At 45.0% G+C, this 20,914-nt stretch overlaps 1 protein-coding gene across 2 annotated transcripts in view; it reads right to left on the reverse strand.

Annotated features, from left to right (window-relative positions):
* Positions 1-12,136: 12,136 nt before the first annotated feature.
* RAPGEF3 (Rap guanine nucleotide exchange factor 3) overlaps positions 12,137-20,914 on the reverse strand; it is a 139,753-nt gene continuing 130,975 nt past the window's right edge. For both annotated transcript variants that reach the window (XM_073663173.1, XM_073663174.1), the window contains one exon: positions 12,137-12,999. In XM_073663173.1, coding sequence (XP_073519274.1) covers positions 12,878-12,999 — 122 coding nt within the window. In that variant the 3' untranslated portion in view covers positions 12,137-12,877. The remainder of the gene's footprint in view (positions 13,000-20,914) is intronic.

The following is a 20,914-nucleotide window of genomic DNA, read 5'->3' on the forward strand; positions in this document are numbered from 1 at the left end:
CGCTTTGCTATAACGAAATGTCACTTCTTTTACAAATACTTGTCATGGTATGCTCTGTTTGTTTTTTTTGTTATTTATGATAATAAATTTTTATTCCTAACATCTTTTGTAGTTTAATTTTTGCTGAATTAAGTTGTCACATATTGTGGTTTACATGACTGTAAGGGTATGTGTGCACGATCAGTATTTGCTTGCAGAATTTTCTGCAGTGTTTTTGCCATTGTATTGGCAAAATGCAAAAAAAAAAATGGACATGCTGCTTTTTTTTTGTCGCACATGAAATTCTGTAAGGAAATATCCTGTGCACAAATCTGAGAAAAAGCTGGGATAAGGTTTGCAGAGTGTTTTTGGGGCCAATTCTTGGTGGATTTACCACATCAAAAACGCACCATGTGCACATAGCCTTATTCTGGTCTGAGTCCTGTTGTTGTTTTTGTTTTTTCCAGGGAGCGCACTCTGACCAATGTTGTTTAATACTACTGTTCAGCTGACTGTTTTTGCTACTCGAACATTCAGTCCATGGGAAACCCAAAAATTTCTGGGTTTTGGATGAGACTCGCCTAATTGAGTCTTTGGGGGTGCAAAAGAAATATCAGATACAATATGCACACATATAAAATCATCAGGGGTGTTCTTTTTTGTTTGTTTGTTTTTTTTTCTGGATGAAAAATGAACTATTGTTTTATACACTTGTGTGAGCTTAGCCCAAGGGCTCATGAGAAGAGTATGTCAATCAGACATGTGCAATCCGATTTTTGATCAGACTGCACTCTGACCCGTATTATTCAGTATTGGTGTTCAGATGAACGATTCTTTTTGCTCTGTCCAAGGAGAAAAAAAATGGCAGCATATAGCACTGAAGATGAGTGTAGTAGTCAGCAAATACAGAGATTCAATTGATAGAGGGAGTGAGAGGGAGATAGAGTTGTTGGAATCTGTGAGATTGATTTGGTGTAGCTGACATTTGAATTACAATAGCGCATTACTCCATTACATAGACATGCCTCTCATGGTCTTCCTCCTTCCAGTCTAAGAAGCCCAGTGGGTTTGTCTGTGCAGTGTTCTAGTGCGCAGGCAGGGGTGGATTAAGAGTAGCAAGGGCCCTGGGCAGTTTAGAAGGGACACACACACACACACACACACACACACACACACACACACACACACACACACACACACACACACACACACACACACACACACACACACACACACACACACACACACACTATTAATTATAATTTTTTTAGGCTGTGTGCCCACTATGCGTTTTTTAAGCAATTCCGCTGCAGAAACGCTTAAACGCATGGTAGAAGGTCTGCCATGTTCCCCAATGATAATCCGCATGTGCTGTGCACATGCTGTGGAAATTTCCGCTGCGGATTATCATTGCGAAAAAATCCACAGCACTACCAATTATTTTGCGGAAGCGCTTCGGTTTTGCCGCCATTGACTTGCATTGGAACGCATGGAATCCGCATCATTGCATCTGTACATGCGGATTCCATGCGTTTCAATGTGTGGATGGTACCCGGATTTGGAGAAGAGGAGGCTCTCCTCCGGACCCGGGTACCATAGAACCTGTGAAAAAAAGAATAAAATAAATATCATACTTAGCTTCTGATGGCCTGCGGTGTCTTTATCCGATGCGTCCTGGCTTGCCAGCAGCTCATGATGGTCTGAAAAAAAAAACCAGAGCATTTCTGCATCGTGGGCACATAGCCTTACATTAATTGTATTACTCAATATTGAGCACACGTAGCCGTGTATGGAGGGCGGGAGGCCGCGCGCTTAGCGATACTCACACTCTCAGACACAGACACTCGCCATCGCTCAGCTCGTGTCCTCCTGCTCCTTTCAAGTGCAGCACTGCAGGTCGGTGTGCACTGCGTGACGTCACAGCTAGGAGACACGGCCGCGCACAGGGCCATGTCTCCTAGCAGTGACGCGGCCGGGCCAGCACAGGGAAGTTAACAGCTGCAGTACTGGCCCGGCCTGAGAAGAAGCAGCGTCCGTGCGCTGCTGTTGGGGGAGTGGTCCGGGGACCCCCTGCCACTGTCTGCAGGTATGTGCCGCGGCGCCGCACATATAATGAGGGCAATCTGGCCATAGACGCCACGGGCCCCCTGGAGGCCCGAGGCCCCGGGCGGTAGCCCAGACTGCCCTCATTATAATCCGCCTATGTGCGCAGGTGCCCGGAAGTCACAGTGACTCCCCAGCATCTGCGCACTAGAACACTGCAGAGAAAACCTGGTCCGGGAGGGAAAAAAAAAGCGTTCCTGATTATAGCAGCGATGTGCGCATGCGCAGGAAGTGAGTGAGACGAGTGCACATCTCAGGACCCTGTGACATGCAGGGGAGGGGAGGAATATGCTAAATAAGCTGATAGGCGGGGATTTCTTGACGTCCTCCAGACGCCAAGCATGTGAAAACTGGTTTTATAAAAACACATTTCTCTGCAAGCAGACCTCTACTATGGGCCATACAGGTATGTATAGGTTTACTTTTCTATAACCTGTATGCCCACATCAGATATATCATACCTCCCAGGTGGTAACAGATTCCCTTTAAATAACGGCAACAAATATGGTTCTATTCCAATCTGATACTCCACCAGGATGAAAGAAGCCTTTTACTCTATCTCTTCAGTCTTTGAAATGCTAAATTACCAAGAACATACAAGTATATGGGTGATTTGTGTAGACTTGAAGAAAATGTAATCATCTTCTTGATCACAAAGTGGCTACACAAAGAATACCTCCCAAGTTTTGAAGAAGAGAAAGCGGGACAGATCATGCACCTTGGCAAATCTTGTCCATGTCCCTGGCCACACCCCAATCTACCCCCATTTACCATTTCATTCTTCCCTGGCTGGAGTTGTCAGAGGGGCGCTGGAAATGAGAGGCATTCAACAGACTGCCCTCATCCCCATTCCTGGTATTCCATGGCCCCCTCAGACTCAATCCTGGTATGCATGCCCCCCCTCACTGCACACATGGAAAAAAATAAACACTTCTTCTCATCTTCCTCCTCTCTGCTTCGGCGCTGCGTCCTGTCCGCTCTGCGCATGGGCTTAGTGACGGCCATCCTGACGTCATGTGACACATGTGTTTTGGGTGATATGCCCTTATCCAAGATGGCATCGGTGTTTCCGTTCGCTAGTGCGCAGATGTGGTAATCCGCATATCCTTTTCTGACATGCGTGGTTAAAGCACTAGGGATGATGAGATTTTGGCGCTATATGTAAATGTAATTTGAGGTGACTCATGTTTTCTATTATGTTTACACAGCTGCTGTATATGATCAATTATATATTTTCATGGATTCTATGCCTATAAACCTGTGATTATTATATTTTTTGCACTATGCCACTTTACACTGATTCTGCACTATGATGTTTTGTAACACTATGTATTCAATGATTATGTATATCATGTACTTTTATACAATTGCTGCGGATTACTGTTGTAATACATACATACCAAGATAGGGATGAGGGGTACCATGCATACCAGGATTGGGGATGAGGAGTGCCATGCATACCAGGATTGGATGGAGGAACAGGATTGGGTAGCACAAATACCAGGATGGGAGCAGCACATAACAGGATCTGAGACCATATACCAATAAAAATGCTCGCCACCCGGGCGTAGAACGGGTCCAATAGCGTGTGTATGTGTCAAAAATTAAGAGACCACTGCACAGTTTTCTAAAAATCACCATCTCTACCTGTCTGACAACCATTTCATTCCAGCGTCAGTTGAATTCCAGCCAAAGAACACTACATTCTACTTAATGTGCTTCTGATTAGGTGATCACTAGTGTTGAGCGAGAATGCTCGACACTGCTTGGGATGTTAGGCGAGCACTGAGCATTTCCGGGTTACTCGGGCGGGAGCTCGGGTCTCCGCCATGCATGTTTGGCGCTCTTTACAGAGCCAATGAACGTGCAGGGATTGCCAGCCAGTCACTGTAATGCTGCAGCCATGTTGGTTGTGGGCATTACAGTGATTGGCTGGCCGCACAGCGTCACCTCGAGTATTCAAAACCGGGTGCCGCCATCTTGGACACAGTCACCTGGGATCAGACAGTGTAGGGTCAGTGCTGCTGAGTTAGAGAGAGATATATAGTGCGAAATAGGTAGTGTAGGGTCTCTAAAGCCTGCCAAATCAAACAAACAGTCCTTCTCAGGACTAATATCCATCCCAGATATCCTGCTTTTGGTCTTTTTTCCGTAAAAAAAAAAGCAGTAATAGTGTCTCGCTGACTGTTCAGACACACATATATCTGTTTAAAAGATTCTGGTGTAGGCCAGAGAAATAGAACTGTGGTTTACCTCTTCCACTGTTCTAATCTCCTTTTTATTACCCTTTTTCCATTCATAATGCGAGTGTAAGCTATTTTACTTCATTTACAATGGGCAAGGCGCGTGGCAAGGGACGTGGAACTGGACGTTCTGGTGATGGTGCGTGTAGAGGACGGGGCCGTGGCCAAGGTGAAAATGTGCCACAACCAACAGCCACAAAATTCTCGCTCCCAGTTCTTGACCGAATTACTAGGGAAGCACAGAACAACACCAGTATTGCGAACTGAACAGTGTGAACAGCATCAACGTCCACGTCCCACCGCAGCGTTCAATTTTCCATATCCCAGACCTTTGAACGAAAGAGCATATTCGCAGCCAACGCCCCACAGGCAACAGTCCTAAATTCGCACATTTCACGACTGCTTGCGTTGGAAATGCTGCTTTTTAGGCTGGTGGAGACGGAATCCTTCCACAACCTTATGGCGGTGGCTGTCCCTCCGGTACTCGGTCCCCAGCTGACACTATTTTGCCCAGTGTGCCATCCCCGCACTACACAAGCACGTGTCCCAAAACATTCTGCCATGCCCTCAACAACGCAGTTACTGGGAGAGTCCACCTGACAACGGACACATGGACAAGTGCTTGTGGCCAGGGACGGTACATCTCCCTGACGACACACTGGGTAAGCATAGTAGAAGCCGGGATCCAGTCGGACCTTGGGACGGAACACAACCTTCCCACACCAAGGATTGCGGGCCCTATGTCAGTCAGAGTTGCCCCCACAATGTACAGCTCCTGCGCATCATCCTCCTCCTCCTCATGTTCAGCCTCCATCTCAGATATCACCACATCAGTTACAAGCTGGAAGCACTGCAGTACTGCCTCAGCCAAGCGGCAACAGGCTGTGCTGAAATGCATAAGCTTAGGTGATAAACCTCACGCTGCTTGTGAGTTGTAGACAGCTGTGAAAGAGCAGGCAAATCTGTGGCTGAGACCGCTGAACCTACATCCAGGCATGGTCGTGTGTGACAATGGCCGTAACCTGGTGGCGGCTCTGAGGCGAGATCACACACGTACCATGCCTGGCTCATGTGCTTAATGTCGTGGTTCAGCGGTTTCTTAAATCGTACCCCGAGTTGCCAGATCTGCTTGTCAAAGTACGCCGCCTGTCAGCTTATTTTTGGAAGTCGGCTTACAGCTTCCGCTCCCTTGCTGTGTTGCAGCAGCGTTTGCAGCTTCCGTCACACCGACTGGTGTGTGATGTCCCCACACATTGGAACTCTACCCTCCACATGTTGCAAAGGATTTGTGAGCAGAAGAGAGCAGTTGTGGAGTACCAGCTGCAACAAGGCTGTCGATATTCAAGTCAGACTCCACACATAAGACCTCAGGAGTGGACCTTGATGTCTGACATATGTACCATCCTGACAAACTTCGAGGAGTCCACCAAGATGGTGAGTGGCGATGACGCCATCATTAGCGTCAGCATCCCACTTGTCTGTCTTTTGCAACACTCTCTGCAGAGAATTAAAGAGGAGGCATTGCAGCCAGAGTATGATGAGATGGATCAAGAAGCCGTAGCGGGCGATTACACACAGCCCAGGCTCATCTCATCCCAACGTGCATTGGGGGACAATGAGGGAGAGAAGGAGGAGGAAGAACAGGAGCTGGTATCATGCGCTGTAGACGGTAGTACCTGTACAACTGTCATACCGTCAGTTCAGCGTGGGTGGCCTGAGGACAGGGAGGAGGAGGAGGAGGAGGAGAGCATGGTCAGTCAGGCAGAACTGTTAAAAAAAATTCCCATCTGAACACTCTAGCAGCAGAGGTCACAGTTGCCCAACCAAGGCATACAGGCGAGAGAGACGCAACTCCAATCCAGCAGAGGCAGGGAAACACTGTCAACGTTCTGGGACAGTTTTCTGAGACCCGCCCAGCTTACAGGCCCTGAGGCGCGGGGTACTCTCACAAGGAGTGGAAAGTTTCAAAAGATGGTGAGGGAGTACCTTGCCGACCATACCAGCATCCTCCGTGCTTCCTCTGTGTCTTTTAATTATTGGGTATCCAAGCTGGACACTTGGAATGAACTCGCTCTGTATGCCTTGGGGGTCCTGGCCTTCCCTGCCGCTAGCGTGTTATCGGAGCGTGTTTTTAGTGCCGCTGGGGGAATTATAACTGATAAGCGCACTCGCCTTTCAACTGACAATGTTGACAAGCTGACCCTTATCAAAATGAACAAGGGCTGGATTGGGCCAGACTTCTCATCACCACCAAATGACAGCAGAGTAACATAAAGTCAAATCCACTGTGTTATTTCGGGAGGTGTATTCACATGCACCGCTTCACACCCACACATGGGTATACGCTTCCTCATTTCGGCTGTTTTATGTTCTTCTCCTTATCCTCAGCCTCCACCACCACTATACCACCAGGGTGACCGTGGTCCGTGTTGCCAGCATTGCAAGTTCTTCCGTCCTAATTTTTGGCAGGTTTTGCTTCAAAGGCATAGGTAAAGACTATGGGAGACCCAGTCCCCGATAATGGGAATAATGTTTTGAATATGCTGTACTGCATGGCTCTTGTTTGGCAGCATTGCAAGTTCCTCTGTCCTAATTTTGGGCAGCTTTTGCTTGGAAGGAATAGGCAAAGACTATGGGAGACCCACTCCCCAATAATGGGAATAATGTTTTTAATATGCTGTACTGCATGGCTCTTGTAAGGGGCATGAAAACCGTCTTGTTAAGCTACTCTGAACTCCACTTCTCTTCCAAGGGGCATTAAAATCGTCTTGTTAAGCTACTGTGACCTCCACCACTCTTCCAAGGGGCATTGATATTGTCTTTCTATTCCACTGCGACCTCCACCACTCTTCCAAGGGGCATTAAAACAGTCTTGTTAAGCTACTGTAACCTCCACGTCTCTTCCAAGGGACCTTAAAACCGTCTTGTTAAACCACTCTGAACTCCACGTCTCTTCCAAGGGGCATTAAAACAGTCTTTTTAAGCTACTGTGACCTCCATGTCTCTTCGTCTCTCCAATGGGCATTAAAACCATCTTGTTAAGCTACTATGACCTCCACAACTCTTCCAAGGGGCATTAAAACGGTCTTATTAAGCTACTGTGATCTCCACCACTCTTCCAAGGGGCATTGATATTGTCTTGATAAGCTACTGTGACCTCCACGTTACTTCCAAGGGGCATTAAAACCGTCTTGTTAAGCTACTGTGACCTCCACCACTCTTCCAAGGGGCATTGATATTGTCTTTTTATTCCATTGCGACCTCCACCACTCTTCCAAGGGGCATTAAAACCATCTTGTTAAGCTACTGTGACCTCCACCACTCTTCCAAGGGGCATTAAAACCGTCTTGTTAAACCACTCTGAACTCCACAGCTCTTCCAAGGGACATTAAAGCCGTCTTGTTAAACCACTCTGAACTCCACAGCTCTTCCAAGGGGCATTGAAATGTTGTTTTTAATTACCTCTAACCTCCACGACTCTTATAATGGGCATTTCATTTCCTCCTAATTTTAGTCAGCTTTTGCTTTTCAATGCATAGGCGAACACTAAGGGAGACCCACTTCCCCAATAATGGGTAGAAGGTTTTTAGTATGCTGTAATCCACGTCTGTTTCAAGGGGCATTGCAGTTCCTCATAATTTTTGGAAAGCCTTCCATTCACTGCTTAGGCCAACAGTGTACAAGAGACCCAGTTGCTATAAATGGAAAAAACGGTTTAGTTAAGGCCCTCTGACCTCCATGTCACTTCCAAGGGGCATTGGAGTGCCTTGAAATTTTTGGTATGCATTGCACTCACTGTATGCCTATAACTGTGTAGCGGAACCGCTCCTTTTGGTACAGAAACATATCCTACAAGACGTGTGGTTGACTGGCCTTATATTGATGTGAATGGTCCCTGTTCCTCCTGCTCTTTCTCCTTTGTCACCACCTCATCCATCATTCATCACCTGAAGCTTTGTTTTAACGGGAGTCATAGAACTGGGATAGTAGCAGGAAAACATCCAGCAATCCTCGGAGGAGGTAGGATATGCGCCAAAACGCTGACCACCTCAGGCCTAGCCGCTACTACAGACATGCGCTTGCATTCCAAGGAACAGAAAGCTAAGGAGATGGATGGCCTCATGATCATGAATAATTTACTCGTTGTGTATGAGGCCGACCACTGCTGCTGTCTACTTTCTGAACTTTGTGTTGAAGCCTGATTGACCCAGGACCCGCAATCCTCTATGTCTGGAGGACGTGTTGCATCCCAGTGTCCAACTGTGTCCCGGCTTCCACAATATTAACCCAGTGTGAAGGCGTCAGTCAGATGGACCATCCCTGGCCACATTCACTTGTCCACGTGTTTGTGGTTAGGCTGTCCTTCAAATAGGGGCGGCTGGGGACCGTTTATGGACACCCAGCCGCCCCCCTGGCGGCTGGGTGCCAAGCGTGGTCACCCGGCCGCCGGGCGGCTGGGGACTGAGTATGGATACCAGGCCGCCGACGCAGCCATGACGTGGTGGCCAGATTCCGCCTCTACATGCCTAAAAGGCCCAATTTCAAGTGCAAGCAAGCAAGCAGTATGGTATTGCAGCCTGGGGGTGGGTGGGTGGCAGGCTGCATACTTGCGCTTGCATTGCAAGGAATGGGGGAGGTACAATTGAACACTGCCCTGGGACAAGGACTTGCACGGGGATAGTTGCAAGTCTGCATCTTCTGATGCGGCAAGGATCACTTCTGATGGCCACACTTTTAGGCAGTGACCTGGGAGTCAGAGATGCTTCCAGGGGTCTTCCCCATGCTGTTTCCATGTCTTTTCAGCACTGTATGCATGTGTCACACAGCACACGGCCAGATAAGGTTGTAAAATGTTAAAATGACATTTCCCGATGAATGCATTTGTCACGGTTGAAAACAATACAAAAGTCCAAAAAACGCATAAAAAATGCTACTTGTGAACATAGCCCAAGGTGTGGAGGAGTATTTTTGTTTTTGGTTATTTATTTTACCTTATACACAAGTCTTTACCCTGGAAAGGAAGTTCCTTAACATATTTCACAGGAAAACCGTTTCAGTTTCGTTTTTGAACGTTTTATTGTGAGCCCTTAAAAGTGGCTTAATACCTCTGACCATGTTGTTGACAGCAGTGACCTGGGGGTCAGAAATGCTTCCTGGGGCGATCCCCATGCTGTACCCATGTCATTTGAGCACTGTCACTATAGTTTTGGGCACTTTTTAGACTTTCTACAGACTGCCGGGGGTGCCGCCGCAAAAATGCTCGGGTCTCCCATAGATTAACAATGGGCTTGTTGCTCGGGTCGAGCACCTGAGTATCACGGTGAGCTCGGCCCGAGCTTCGAGCACCCGAGCATTTTAGTGCTCGCTCAACACCTGAACCAAATCTTATATAATGAGTGAAAGTATAAAAAACACTGCTGTGGTCTTCACAATCCACTTGCAGTAGGACAAGCTGGATGGCAAAACAAGTGCTAGGAATAGCCCAAAAGTAATTTGAATGAAAAAATAACTTTTAACCATGCCAAAGGAGTTGAAAAGAAAAGTCCTGAGTGAGGAAAAGAGAGGCTCAATTCGGGCTTTACTAGCAGAGGGATACAGTGAGCGTCATGTTGCCTCGATCCTTAAAATTTCAAAGACGGCAGTCCATTACAACAAGGTCAAGCAGCAGACATTGGGGACAACAAAGCTACAGACCGGCAGAGGGCGAAAGCGGCTCTCCACTGACCGGGATGACCGTCATCTTATTCGAATGTCACTCAGCAACCGCAGGATGACATCAAGTGACCTACAAAGAGAATGGCAAAGGGCAGCTGGGGTGAAGTGCACGGCAATAACAGTTCGTAACAGGCTCCTAGAGGCAGGCCTCAAGTCATGTAAAGCTAGAAAAAAGCCTTTCATCAATGAGAAGTAAAGGAGAAACAGGCTGAAGTTTGCCAAAGACCATAAGGATTAGACCATAGAGGACTGGAGTAAGGTAATCTTCTCTGTTGAGTCTAATTTTCAGCTCTAATGGTTAGACGGATACCTGGAGAGGCATACAAGCCAGTGTCTTGCACCCACTATGAAATTTGGTGGAGGATCAGTGATGATCTTGGGATGCTTCAGCAAGGCTGGAATTGGACAGGTTAATATTTGCGAAGGACGTATGAATCAAGACGCATACAAGGTTATCCTTGAAAAACACTTGCTTCCTTCTGCTCAGGCAATGTTCCCCAACTCTGAGGACTGGTTTTTCCAGCAGGACAATGCCCCATGCCACACAGCTAGGTCAATCAATGTGTGGATGAAGGAGCACCACATCAAGACGCTGTCATGGCCAGTCCATTCTCCAGACCAGAACCCCATTGAAAACCTGTGGAATGTAATCAAGAGGAAGATGGATAGTCACAAGCCATCAAACAAAGAAGAACTGCTTAAAATTTTGTGCCTGGAGTGGCATAGGGTCACCGAAAAGCAGTGTGAAAGACTGGTGGAAAGCGTGCCAAGACGCATAAAAGCTGTGATTAAAAATCAAGGTTATTCCACCAAATATTGATTTCTGAACTCTTCCTGAGTTAAAACATGAGTATTGTTGTTTCTAAATGAATAAGAACTTGTTTTCTTTGCATTATTTGAAGTCTGAAAGCACTGTTTCTTTTTTATTATTTTGACGATTTCTCATTTGCTGCAAATAAATACAAAATTTTTAGCTTTGAATTTCGGAGACATGTACTTGTCAGTAGTTTATAGACTAAAACAACAATGTACATTTTACTCAAATATACCTACAAAGAGAAAAATCAGAGAAAATAAAAACTTTGCAGTGGTCTCTTAATTTTTGTCAGAGCTCTGTGTGTGTATATATATAATATACTGCATATGTGTGTTTGTGTACACACACACACCTACGAAGCATTTCTTATTTCATCATTTTTGGGAAGGTAGTTGATTTCATTTATTTATTTATTTATTTTTAGACAAAAAAGTAGATATATTTAACTGTGCATGTCTGCTTTTCCACACCTGTTTTATTAGTCCAATGTGACCATACATGCTTACTGTCATATTTTGCTTTCTGCACATGCACTTACTATTTTTTGTTACATCTTTTTTGACAAGGTTTGAAGTGGTTTTGAATAGGTTGTTAAAAGTTAAAATTTAGTTTTGAAAAAAAATGTTTGGTAAAAGTGGCATCGGACAAGGTAATGTAAAAAAAAAACACATATCATTGCTAAGAATGTGGAAGCCGCTAGCATAAGCACCACCACTGCTAGCATCAGCTGTCAGGACAGTGATATTACCAAACACAGATCACAATTGAGCTTCTTGCCTTCAGCAAGCATTTTAGTTGTGAGGAAGAAGAGGACGTTTTGGAATATATGTCACGTCACTCGTCTTAGTCATAGCAGGATGATGTTACCTCTGATAGCGACCCTCTCAGTTTGTGTCTGAGTTCTGTATAAAACTGTTTGCCACTCACAAATAACTAAGGGATCATTTTTAACAGTTTTTAATTTAAAAAAAACATAAAGTCTGTCAGTAAATAAGTTATTAAATGGACTGTTAGTTACTTCTGGGTTACCATCCTTTTCAATAGTGAGGTCACTTTCACATTACTAAGGCTGTGTATGTGTTAAAGAGGTTGAATATAGTCCTAGCAGACCTCAGAGTGTTGCACATGTCTTATCAGGACAATTGGAGGCTTTGCAGTATTTTTGATTCATGATTTTTTTTTTTCAATTGTGTTGTACATGGCAAATTTGAATTTCAAAAGATTTGATCATTTCTATTCACGATAACAATCTAATTTCATACAACCGTTTAAATAGGTGCAAATGCAATACTTAGTGGTTGTGGAACTGAGATTTTGATATTCTATTGAATAAGACTGTTTGAAAAGTGATGGTTAAAGACAACTTTGTCATTTGAACTCTTGCATTTTATGATTGAAATTTCTTTTTCATTTTGCAATAAACCAGCATTCTCTAATTACAATATCAGAAAAAGTACTGTATTTGTCATCTCTCTAACTAAAATATGTAACAAAATGAATTGCAAATGCTATACTACTACATAGTCATTAAGATCAGCACAGACAATTCTCCTTTATATACATTCATGTGTGAAGCAGAACAAAGCTCAGAAAACTATTCCAATATTAAGTTAACAAGATAAAATATTCTGAAAAAAAAAATACAACAAAATACAGTTTGGCCAAAACAAAATTGACCACACGTACAATTGTAAGAAGTTAATTAATTCCTTAGTAGGAGTCAATAATTATTTTTAAAATGTGTTCATCTGTACACGTTATCCCGATCCTTGATATTATGAAGCAACATAAGATTCTATCTTGCCTTGTTTTGGAAATATCAGAGAAACATTTGATACAGTATCATTGGAGTGGATGGTAGTTTGAGTTAGAGTACACATTCTACATATGAAGAGTCCAAATATTGGACTGGCTGTGGTCCATGGGCAGCCTCTGTCCCTGATACAGGGATTAAATTCCTGTCCAATCTATAGCAGCTCTTCCACATCCTCATTACTTCCAGGATTATTGTACTGACATCTCAGGATGGCTCTAAACTCCGTGACAACTCCATTAATTTCTTTTGATTGTCAATCACCTTCAGATTCTGGACGTAAGCCCATGTGGCAGCTGGACTTCTGAAATTAATTGAATACTCTGAACCTGAAAAAAAGAATATAAGCATATTGGTTTACCATATATATTATATACATACATTCATGGCACCCTTGAAATTTTTCCAGAAAATAAAGTATTACTCCCAGACAATTATTGCAACTACACGTGTTTTGTTATATACATGTTTATTTCCTTTGTGTGTATTTGAACAACACAAAAAAAAGAGGGGGAAAAAAAGACAAATTGGACATATTTTCACACAAAACCCCAAAAATGGGCCAGACAAAATTGTTGGCACCTTTCCAAAATTTTGGATAAACAACTTTGTTTCAAGCATGTGATGTTCGTTCCAACTCACCTGTGGCAAGTAACAGGTGTGGGCAAATAAGAAAATCACACCTGAAATCAGGTAAAAAGTGGAGGAGTTGACTCAATCTTTGCATTGTGTGTCTCTGTGTGCCAAACTAAGCATGGAGAACAGAAAGAGGAGAAGAGAATTGTTGGAGAAATTGAGAACCAAAATTATGCTGTAGCTAATCTCCCTGGACATGGACGACAGAGAAAAATTGATGAAGAGTTGCAATGCAGGATAGTCCAGATAGTGGAGAAACAGTCCCAATCGAGTTCCAAAGAAATTCAAGCTGTCCTGCCAACTCAAGGTGCATCAGTGTCAGCTCAAACTATTCGTCGACATTTGAATGAAGTGAAATGCTATGACAGGAGAGCCAGGAGGACCCCACTGCTGATACAGAGATATAAAAAAGCTAGACTGCAGTTTGCCAAAATGTAAGTGAGTAAGCCAAAATCCTTCTGGGAAAGCGTCTTGTGGACAGATGAGACCAAGATAGAGCTTTTTGGTAAAGCCCATCATTCTACTGTTTACCGAAAAGGGAATGAGGACTTCAAAGAAAAGAACACCGTACCTACAGTCAATTATAGTGGAGATTCAAAGATGTTTTGGGGTTATTTTGATGCCTCTGGCACTGGGTGCCTTTGTGTGCAAGGAATCGTGAAATCTGAAGATTACCAAAGGATTTTGGGTCACAATAATAGTGCCCAGTGTCAGAAAGCTGGGTTTGCATCCTAGGTTATGGGTCTTCCAGCAGGACAATGACCCCAAACATACTTCAAGAAGCAACCAGAAATGGATGGAAACAAAGTGCTGTAGAGTTCTGAAGTGACCAGCAATGATTCTGGATCTAAATCCCATGGAAGACCTGTGGAGAGATTTTAAATTTTCTGTTGGGAGAAGGCGCCTTTAACTATGAGAGACCTGGAGCAGTTTGCAAAAGAACAGTGGTCCGAAATTCCAGTTGAGAGGGGTAAGAAGCTTGTTGATGGTTATAGGAAGCGATTGATTGCAGTTATTTATTACAAAGGGTGTGCAACCAAATATTAAGTTGATGTTGCCAACAATTTTGCCTGGACCATTTTTGGGGGTTTGTGTGAAATTATGTCCAATGTCCAATTTTGCTTTTTTTTAATTTGTTTTTTCTTGTGTTGTTCAAATACACACAAAGGAAATAAACAGGTTTATGATAAAACATATGTAACTGCAATAATCTTCTGGGACAAATACTTCATTCTCTGGAACAATTTCAAGGGTGCCAATACTTTCATCCATGACTGCATATGTTTTTTTTTTATTGAATTAAATTATTGTATGATTTGGGAACCTGTCATGTAAAAAAAACGCTATTAACCTGCAGATAGTTGGCTAATCTGCAGGTTAATAGCGCTCTGAGACCACTAGTGCTGGGAGGAAATGAAGCTTATGCCTCCCCGCAGCCTCTGACTTTGTCATAGAGGCACGACTTCAGTCATCGCTCAATACATAGTGAGCAGCAGCTGTAGCCATGCTTTGGCACTGTCTGATAGCTGGCTCAGCAATCATGCATCAGTCAGTACCGGGGTGTGATCACAGACTCCTCTCACTATGTACTAAGCGGTGACTGAAGCAGTGTCTGCCCACCCCTATGACAAGAAAAAGTTAATTTCCTACCGACAGCGGGTCTCTCAGTGAGGGCACCGTGCAGCAGCAGAACGCTATTAATTTGCAGATTAACCTTATATCACCAGGTTAATAATTTTTTTTACATGACAGGTTCCCTTTAAGGCTACGTTCACACGTTCAGTATTTGGTCAGTGTTTTACCTCCGTATTTGTAAGCCAAAACCAGGAGTGGAACAATCACAGGAAAAAAAATATAATAGAACCACGTCACCACTTCTGTATTTATCACCCACTCCTGGTTTGGGCTTACAAATAATGATGTAAAATACTGACCAAATACTGAACATTTGAATGTGGCCTCAGAGTGAGTATACAATACACAGATGTGGTCATTATTATTGGTACCTCTTTTACTTATTTATTTTACTCACTTATATGGCACCATTAATCTACAGCACTTTATAGATCGCATCATCATTATCCCTAATGGGACTCACAATCTAAACTCCCTATCAGTATGTACACTGCTCAAAAAAAATAAAGGGAACACTTAAACAACAAAATATAACTGCAAGTAAATCAAACTTCTGTGAAATCAAACTGTCCTCTTAGGAAGCAACACTGACTGACAATCAATTTTACATGCTGTTGTGTAAATGGAATAGACAATAGATGGAAATTATTGGCAATTATCAAGACATCCTCAGTAAAGGAGTGGTTATGCAGGTGGGGACGACAGACCACATCTCAGTACCAATGCTTTCTGGCTGATTTTTTGGTCACTTTTGAATGTTGGTTGTGCTTTCACACTCGTGGTAGCATGAGACGGACTCTACAACCCACAGAAGTTGCTCAGGTAGTGCAACTCACCCAGGATGGCACATCAATGCGAGCTGTGGCAAGAAGGTTTGCTGTGTCTGTCAGCGTAGTGTCCAGAGGCTGGAGGCGCTACCAGGAGACAGGCTAGTGGAGATGTGGAGGGGGCGGTAGGAGGGCAACAACCCAGCAGCAGGACCGCTACCTCTGCCTTTGTGCAAGGAGGAACAGGAGGAGAACTGCCAGAGCCCTGCAAAATGACCTCCAGCAGGCCACAAATGTGCATGTGTCTGCACAAACGGTTAGAAACCAACACCATGATGGTGGTATGAGGGCCCGACATCCACAGATGGGGGTTGTGCTCACAGCCCAACACCGTGCAGGACGCTTGGCATTTGCCACAGAACACCAGGATTGGCAAAGTCGCCACTGGCGACCTGTGCTCTTCACAGATTAAAGCAGGTTCACACTGAGCACATGTGACAGACGTGACAGTCTGTGGACGCCGTGGAGAGCGATCTGCTGCCTGCAACATCCTTCAGCATGACCGGTTTGGCAGTGGGTCAGTAATGGTGTGGGGTGGCATTTCTTTGGAGGGCCGTACAGCCCTCCATGTGCTCGCCAGAGGTAGCCTGACTGCCATTAGGCACCGAGATGAGATCCTCAGACCCTTTGTGAAACCACATGCTGGTGCGGTTGGCCCTGGGTTCCTCCTAATGCAGGACAATGCCAGACTTCATGTGGCTGGAGTGTGTCAGCAGTTCCTGCAAGATGAAGGCATTGAAGCTATGGACTGGCCCCCCCGTTCCCCAGACCTGAATCCGACTGAGCACATCTGGGATATCATGTCTTGCTCCATCCACCAACATCACGTTGCACCACAGACTGTCTAGGAGTTGGCAGATGCTTTAGTCCAGATCTGGGAGGAGATCCCATAGGAGACCATCTGCAACCTCATCAGGAACATGCCCAGGCGTTGAAGGGAGGTCATACAGGCACGTGGAGGCCACACACAATACTGAGCCTCATTTTGACTTGTTTTAAGGACATTACATCAAAGTTGGATCAGCCTGTAGTGTGTTTTAACACTTTAATTTTGGGGGTGACTCCAAATCCAGGCCTCCATTGGTTAATAAATTTGATTTCCTTTGATGATTTTTGTGTGATTTTGTTGTCAGCACATTCAACTTTGTACAGAACAAAGTATTCAATGAAAATATTTCATTCATTCAGATCTAGGATTTGTTATTTGAGTGTTCCCTTTATTTTTTTCAGCAGTGTATTTGGAGTGTGTAAGGAAAGCCACAGAAACCCCAGAAGAAAATACAAATTCCTTGCAGATGATGTCCATGGAGGAATTTGAACCCAGGAACAAACCCAGCGCTGCAAAGTAACGGTGCTAACCACTAAACCAACGTTCTTTGGCCAAAGTTTTTAGAGGACGTTTATCATTCTCTCTATGCCAGTTTTCTGGCATTTTATAAAAAGTTGATGAGACTTAGAAAATGGGATGGCCAGCACCCTTATGAGAAATATACTATAATGCACGCCAGAAATCTAACACCAGCTTAGCAGGCGTGCGACTCCTATTAAATTTTCGCAATTGTATCCAATGTGATGGATAAAGTTCTCTAAGGCTGTGTGCCCACGATGCGTTTTTTAAGCGTTTCCTTAGCGGCAAAAACGCTGCAGAAACGCTTAAAAAACGCATGGTAGAAGGCCTGCCATATTCCCCAATGATAATCCGCATGTGCTGTGCACATGCTGCGGAAATTTCCGCTGCGGATTATCATTGCGGAAAAAAACGCAGCACTACCAATTATTTTGCGAAAGTGCTGCATTTTCGCCGCCATTGACTTGCATTGAAACGCATGGATTACGCATCACTGCATATGTAGATGCGAATTCCACATGTTTCAATGTGCGGATGGTGACCGGGTCTGGAGGACAGGAGACTCTCCTCCGGACCCGGGTACCATAGAACCTGTGAAAAAAAGAATAAAACAAAAAATTATTGTTATATTTACCTTCTGATGGCCCCCGCTGCGCTCGTCCTCCCATGCCGGCAGATTGCGGTGGACTGAAGGACCGGCGCTGATGTCATTTAGTCATGTGACGGCAGGTCCTTCAGTGCAGTGTACCGCGATCTGCCGGCAGCCAGGACGGAGCGAAGCAAGACTGCGGGGGCCATCAGAAGGTAAGTATAGATTTATTTTTTATTTTTAACCATTCTTTAAGGTCACACTATATAAATCCATGCCGTTTGCATGGATTTATATAGTGTGACCAAGTTGACAAGCACTTTCCAAGTGATGCTAAAATCGCTTGGAAAGCGCTTGTCAACCCACATGCGGAAATGCATGTGAAAACGCTTCAAATCCGCATGTCCCTGGCAGGAAAACGCATGTACAATCCACATGTACAATCCGCATGCGTTTTTTCTGCCAGGGAGATGCAGAAACGCTCAGGAAAAATCCGGAGCATTTCTGCATCGTGGGCACATAGCCTAAGGAAGGACGGCAGAGAAATTGAATATTTACTCCCATAGTCGCTCTTTGTAGCACAGACTCCCAGGAAGAGAACATTTTGTGATAAGCTTATTGCAGGGGTGTTAAACTCTGTTTCACCAAGGGCCACATCAGCATTATGGTTGACTTCAAAGAGCCACTTGTAGTTGTAAGGGCTCATGCAGACATCGGTGAAACATGGTTCTGGCACGGACTGCAGTGCACAGACTGGCCAGGGGCTATAAGAGAGCTATCTGTGGGTAGTAGGGCTATAAGACAGCTGTCCCTGGATAGTAGGGCTTCAAGTCAGCTGTCCTTGAGTAGTAGGGCTAAGAGCGCTGTCCCTGGGTAAAAGAGCTAAGAGAGCTGTTCCTAGTAGGGCTGAGAGAGATGTTTCTGGGCAGTAGGACTAACAGCACTGTCTGAGTAGTAGGCCTAATAGCGCTCTCCCAGGGTAGTAGGGCTAAGAGAGCTGTCCATGGATAGTAGGGCTATGAGAGCTGTTCCTGGGTATTATTATTATTATTATTTATTTATTTATATAGCGCCATTGATTCCATGGTGCTGTACATAAGAAGGGGTTACATACCAAATACAGATATCACTTATAGTAAACAAACTAACAATGACAGACTGGTAAGTAGGGAAGAGGACCCTGCCCTTGCGGGCTTACATTCTACAGGAATGGGGAAGGAGACAGTAGGTTGAGGGGTTGCAGTAGCTCCGGTGTTGTTGAGGTGGCAGCAGGCAAGGTCATGGCAGGCTGTAAGCTTGTTTGAAGAGATCGGTTTTCAGGTTCCGTCTGAAGGATCCAAGTGTGGTGGATAATCGGACGTGTTGAGGCACAGAATTCAATAGGACGGGGAATATTCGGGAGAAATCTTGGAGGCGATTGCGTGAGGAACGAATAAGTGTGGAGGAGAGAAGGAGGTCTTGGGAGGACTGGAGATTATGTGAGAGAATATATCGGGAGAATAGTTCAGAGATGTAAGGAGGAGAAAGGTTATGGATGGCTTTGTAGGTCAGTGTTAGTAGTTTGAACTGGATACGCTGGGCAATTGGGAGCCAGTGAAGGGATTTGGAAAGGGGGGTAGCAGAGGAGTAGCGAGGCGAGAGATGGATCAGTCACACAGCTGAGTTAAGGATGGACTGGAGGGGTGCGAGAGTGCTAGCAGGTAGGCCACAGAGGAGGATGTTGCAGTAGTCGAGGCGGGAGATGATGAGGGCATGCACAAGCAGTTTAGTAGATTGAGGGTTGAGGAAAGGACGGATTCTGGAAATATTTTTGAGCTGGAGGCTACAGGAGGTGACAAGAGCTTGGGTGTGGGGTTTGAAGGACAGGGTCAAGAGTTACCCCGAGGCAGCGGATTGTCGGTACAGGGGGTAGTAGGGCTAAGAGAGATGTCCCTGGGTTGTAGGGCTAAGACAGCTGTCCCTGGGTAGTAGGGCTAAGACAGCTGTCCCTGGGTAATAGAGCTACGAGTGCTGTGCCTGGGTAGTAGGGCTACGAGTGCTGTTCCTGGGTAGTAGGGCTAAGAGAGATATTTCTGGGTAGTAGGGCTAAGAGAGCTGTCCCTGGGTAGTAGGACTAAGAGAGCTCTCCTTGGCTAGTAGGGCTATGAGTGCTGTTCCTGGGTAATAATCCTAAGAGAGCTATCCCTGAGTAGTAAGGCTAGGAGAGCTGTTCCTATGTAGTAGGGCTAAGAGAGCTGTGCCATATCTCAGAGTGCAAGATGGATTGCTCCCTATGCTAAGTACTGGCTGCGTCTGCTCTGATTCAAAAATGGGACCAGAGAAAAGTGCTGGCTGACTGTGTCCTTTGCGTTCACTTTTTGTGCCGGCTGACTGTATTCACTGCGTTCACTGTTTGTGCAGGCTGACTGCGATAACTGCGTTCACTGTTTGTGCAGGTTGACTGCGATCACTGCATTCACTGTTTGTGTAGGCTGTGTGCCCACGATGGGTTTTTTAAGCGTTTCCACAGCGGCAAAAACGCAGCAGAAACGCTTAAAAAATGCTTGGTAGAAGGCCTGCCATGTTCCCCAATGATAATCCGCATGTTCTGTGCACATGCTGTGGAAATTTCCGAAGCAGATTATCATTGCGGAAAAAAACGCAGCACTACCAATTATTTAGCGGAAGCGCTGTGTTTTCGCCGCCATTGACTTGCATTGGAACGCATGGATTACGCATCACTGGATCTGTACATGCGCATTCCATGCGTTTCAATGTGCGGATGGTACCTGGGTCTGGAGGAGAGGAGACTCGCCTCCAGACCCGGGTACCATAGAACCTGTAAAAAAAAAGAATAAAATAAAAACTAAAAATATTATATTTTCCTTCTGATGGCCCCCGGTGTGCTCGTCTTCGATTGCCGGCAGATCACAGTGGACTGAAGGACCTGCGCTGACGTCATTTAGTCATGTGACGGCAGGTCCTTCAGTGTACCGCGAGCTGCCGGCAAGCCAGGACGGATCGAATAAAGATTTCGGGGGCCATCAGAAGGTAAGTATAGATTTATTTTTTTATTTTTTACCATTCTTTACGGTCACACTATATAAATCCATGCCGTTTGCATGGATTTATATAGTGTGACCAAGTTGTCAAGCACTTTCCAAGTGATGCTAAAATCGCTTGACAAGCGCTTTTCAACCCGCATGCGGAAATGCATGTGAAGAACGCTT

The sequence above is a fragment of the Phyllobates terribilis genome, unplaced genomic scaffold, assembly GCF_046119375.1.
Source record: "Phyllobates terribilis strain yellow unplaced genomic scaffold, ASM4611937v1 Scaffold_2__4_contigs__length_985480577, whole genome shotgun sequence".
NCBI lineage: Eukaryota > Metazoa > Chordata > Amphibia > Anura > Dendrobatidae > Phyllobates > Phyllobates terribilis.